The 4,832-nt window shown below is 31.0% G+C and overlaps 1 protein-coding gene across 3 annotated transcripts in view; it reads left to right on the top strand.

Moving 5' to 3' along the window:
• LOC108747608 (mitochondrial basic amino acids transporter-like) overlaps nucleotides 1-3,179 on the top strand; it is a 4,072-nt gene extending 893 nt beyond the window's left edge. For 2 of the 3 annotated variants that reach the window (XM_018485182.1, XM_018485183.1), the window contains exons 2-4: nucleotides 84-328; nucleotides 1,808-1,935; nucleotides 2,032-3,179. In XM_018485182.1, coding sequence (XP_018340684.1) covers nucleotides 289-328; nucleotides 1,808-1,935; nucleotides 2,032-3,123 — 1,260 coding nt within the window. In that variant the 5' untranslated portion in view covers nucleotides 84-288 and the 3' untranslated portion in view covers nucleotides 3,124-3,179. The remainder of the gene's footprint in view (nucleotides 1-83; nucleotides 329-1,807; nucleotides 1,936-2,031) is intronic. The other variant, XM_018485184.1, reaches the window with a different exon arrangement.
• The last annotated feature ends 1,653 nt before the right edge of the window (nucleotides 3,180-4,832 follow it).

Genomic DNA, 4,832 nt, shown 5'->3' with positions numbered 1-4,832 from the left:
AAAATTTATAATTATAATATTTCTATAATATAAAATAGATTTTAGCTTATTTAAAATTTTTTATTGTTGACTATTTGTTTCAGGAACAAGTGGATATTATTTTGTTTAAAGTTTAATTTAAAGGAATCAGTCTTTCATGGATTCGAATTTATTGGCTTCTATAATTAACCGATCTACAACTTATACAATTTTCGATGCATATTTAAAAGGAACGAGATTTGAAGATAAGCCGTATAAAAGCAGACAATATTATAAGTGGAAGGTCATTGTAGATAGTACAGGGCAAAGATGGCTTACCCGCTTGATTTCTTTGCTGGATGTTTGGGAGGTAAAGTTTTGTGTATATACAAATTAAATTACTAATATAAGTATATTATTTTAAACTTTAATTATGCTTTTCTTTTTGAACGTTTTGATATAATTTATATTATTAAAATTATTTACTGCTTTTAAAATTTGTCGTTCGCTTGATAAAAATGTGTAATTAGTAATGGAAGTTTATCATTCACTTTTCATATGATATTTAAGTTGTTTAAATAAAAAGATTAAATTGTATTAATGGAAGTTAAAGTTATTTCTTTTCTATACAGGGTTCGAGAATTACAGCTGATTAGTTTCAACATTTTCCTGTGGAACACCTGTATAATTTGTACTTGAGTTAAAATGATCAATAATAAGAAACAATTATATTATCATATGACTTGATTATCACAGATCAAGACTAACATATTTAGAAAACTTCATAATTTCTTGTTTTATGAAACTGACGCAATTAATAATTCTATTAATTTATATCAGTTTACGTTTTTACTTGTTATAACGTTAGAATAACAAATTATATCTTTAAAAGGATCTGTTACCAAATCATTCAATCTTTTTATCGCATCAGGTTTTAATAAATACAAAATATACAATACAACAATCCAGACAATATCAATGCGTCAAAGACGTTATAAAGATAAAACCTTCTCTTAGACATCTTTGAAAGATAGAGTAAAACCAATGGCTGCGTTCAGCAGAGAAAGCAGTTTTGCAACTGTTGTAAAATTCTTGAATATCATTGGTTTATACATTTAGATGAGGAACTAAGGGCAAGATCAATCATATTGAAGAATTTTACAACAGTTGCAAAGCTGCTTTCTCTGCTGAACGCAGCCAATATTTATGCTACATATACAGAACTCAGAAAAAAAGAAGTGAGAGATTTTTGCTGTATCCAAGTATTTTACTTACGAGAAATATAGATTCCGTCTCGTGTTGCGTGTTGTTCCTGGCTGAGTCGCCTTAGTGAAAAGTTTAATAAAATGCAAATTGCTATTAATTTAAATTGTTAGCAACTTAAATTGTTAGTAGTGTCTTAATATCTTATATCTTAACATTTGTAATATATGCTTTTATATATATATATATATATATATATATGTACATTTATTTCTTATTTTGTAATATAACTTTGTAAACACATTTTATAAGTTATTGTGTCATTTTACGTCTTATTTATAAGCATTATTTGTAATTTTTTATGAGTAATACATTTCATTCATGAGTAGCTCTACTTCCATCCCTATGGGATGTATTATTTAAATTTCCCAATCTTTTTTATAGTAGTAACAGTATGAAGATGTTATATACGCATTGATATATTTTATTTATTTTAAACATAGTAAATAATACTTGATAAATTAAGTTTTTTGATATGTAAATACGGCATATACATATATTTGAATTACTCTATCTAAAGACGTTTTTGAGACATGCTTGCTGTGAAATATATCATATATAATAAAATCCATCTTATAAATTTCAGGATGTGCCGGTATTATGGTGGGATATCCTTTGGATACGGTCAAGGTCCACATGCAGACTCAAGACTGCTGCAATCCAAAATATCGAGGCACCTGGGATTGTTTGCGAACCATATTCGCGAAAGAATCGGTAATTTATTACATCAAATTGGATTTAAAGTTTAATCGTTTTCACATTTGTACGTAAAATCTATTAATATATTAATATTTATATATTTTTGTGTAGGTGACTGGTCTTTATAAAGGAATGACTTCGCCAATCGCAGGGATAGCTGTGGTAAACGCCATCGTCTTTGGTGTTTACGGATATACTCAGCGGAACTTGCCTGAACCTGATCGATTGTCATCGTATTTTTTGGCTGGTGCATCTGCCGGGCTTGCTCAAACTCCTGTTTCAAGCCCAATAGAGTTAGCAAAAACACGTCTGCAATTGCAATCCACGGGTCAAGGTAATTTTCGAGGACCAATGCAGTGCTTGAGGAACATCTATAGGCAGGATGGTTATCGTGGCGTCTTTAAGGGTCTAGGTGTTACGTTCCTTAGGGAAGGACCGAGTTATGGTGTGTACTTCGTGACCTACGAGATGCTAACCAAAACGTCCGCAAAGCAACCGATCTCGACGTTTCATATGATGTTGGCCGGAGGACTTGCTGGTACAGCTTCTTGGGTGATTTCTTATCCTATCGATGTCATCAAGTCGCGCATACAAGCGGAAAGTAGTAATCGTTATTCGGGGGCTTTGGATTGTCTCAAGAAATCTGTACGTGCTGAAGGATATAGCTGCTTGTATCGAGGCTTGAATTCGACGATTCTTCGAGCGTTTCCGACGAACGCGGCGACTTTCACTGTAGTCACATGGACGTTCCGATTATTTGGTGAACAACCGAATGAAGTATCGAAGAAGGAGGATGTCGTGTCAAGAACGATGCAAACGAAAAACCATGCGACAAAAGGATATGAATCCTTCGCTAATAAATGGAACGTATTCTTCGATAGTATTTCGAGAAGTAATGGTTTTGTTACTCCATCATACTCCGTCAGATCTATGTTGCCAATTAGCAGGCAATTAATGCCAGACAATAGTGCCTGCTTGGTCCACAACTACAGAAGATCGGGTTGTAAGTACGAGAATGTGTTGAAGCAGAAGAGTATATCCGAGGGCTGGGAGGAGAGAAAAAGAAAATCGAAAAACGATGAAGGAGTTGAGGAGGATGATTATGTTGACGATAGAAAGGATGGCAACGTTAAGATAGTCATAAACACGTGTACTTGTAATTTGCAACATGTACTCGATGTCTCAAATCTGGATAATATTTGATGTTACTGCAGTTGACAAAGCACGTGACGTGTATTTTTAGTGTAATATATGTAAAAAAGGAATATAATATCTATTTAAATAGATTTTTCTCTTATAATTAATTTAATTAATGACGAATGCATATTCATATCGCTTCCTTACTAAAAAGTGATATAACAAAAAAGATGATTTTTGAGTTATTACAATGAATAAGTTAGATAAACATTACCCTGTCAATCATCAAAAGTAAATTAACTTAATTAATTTTATAAAAAATCATTAAAACATTACTAAAAAGGGATGGGTTTTTTAAGAATTATGAAATGAACATGATACAAAAAATGACGTTTAATCATGTTAAGAATATATTATTTGATTACTTAATAACTTTCTATTCCAGTTAAAAAATAATAATTCCTTTCTTCTAGAAAACTTATTCTTTGAATTGTGTCACTTTTGAAATATGGGAATGATATGCCCAGAAATGATAATGAAACATCGAATCGACGTCGATTCAACATCGAACGACATCGAAAATATCAAATCGACGTTGAATCGATGTCGATTCGATGTCGATTCCGTTATCATTTCTGATTGGATGTATATAAATATATCACAAGACAACGAGTAAAATGGATGAGTTCTTAGGTGGGATTTACAAATATCAGAAAAAGACAGCATGTTGGTCTGCTGTCGACAATAAAACATCCATGAATGAATACCGGTGTGATACTGGCAATTCTGTTTGTCGAATATCCATTAGGTATTAATAATACTATTTTATAGTAATTGTTTGATATATCATATACTTATCATAAATAAACAATAGAGTTTTATTTTCTGTAAATATAAACTATACAAGATAGAACACAACATAAAAAGACGCAGTATTATGTAATAATTATTATGTTTTAATAAAATGATAATAAGGTGATATTTTTTGAAAGTAAGTCCTCAAAATTGGGCTCCGAGATATTATAAAAGTAAAGAAAATGTTAATTGATATATAATCTATTCGTATAAACTAAAAAAAAATTTTTCTTTTCTACTTGTGAAAGAGTTTAGCCCATATTCTATAGACGGTATCGTTAAATAGCGACAGTCAACGAGAATCGCGCATTTTTCCTAGGATAACCCTTGCCATTAATTATCGACATCGACACCTATTGTATATAGAATATGGACCTAGAATTGGCAACACAAAAATGAAAGTTTTTTTTGGAACTCTTAATATTTTTGAATCAGAAATGAAAAGGGATGGAAAAGATTTCATAATTCAGAGATTTAAAAAATTATTTTTTTATTCTCTGTCCTATCTGAGATAGTACTGTTAAAAGTCATACTGGTTCTACATTGTTAATTGATATTGAGCTAGCATATATTTAATATTAAAGCAATACCGAATTTCTAATATAGATATAACGTTAACGATCAATATTGAACCAGATATATCGTTCCAATATTATGATAATATTGAATCAATATTGACATATAGTAGCCTGCCAGTATTAAAAAATTCCGACATTCGATACTGGGCCACTTGTAAGTCCCAACCTAGGTAGCTTAATTGAAGTATGTTCTTACGTTAAGAATGTAAAGTAGGAGCTGGATTAAAGTTAGAAACTTGCTAGAAAAGTGTGTATATCTTTAATTCAACAATTGAAGTAATTGAGTAAGCAAAGAAATGACTATAAATTTGAATATGGGTATATTACACACACACACACACA

This window comes from Trachymyrmex septentrionalis, unplaced genomic scaffold (assembly GCF_001594115.1).
Source record: "Trachymyrmex septentrionalis isolate Tsep2-gDNA-1 unplaced genomic scaffold, Tsep1.0 scaffold20, whole genome shotgun sequence".
NCBI lineage: Eukaryota > Metazoa > Arthropoda > Insecta > Hymenoptera > Formicidae > Trachymyrmex > Trachymyrmex septentrionalis.
This window is presented reverse-complemented; position numbering and strand designations above follow the sequence as displayed.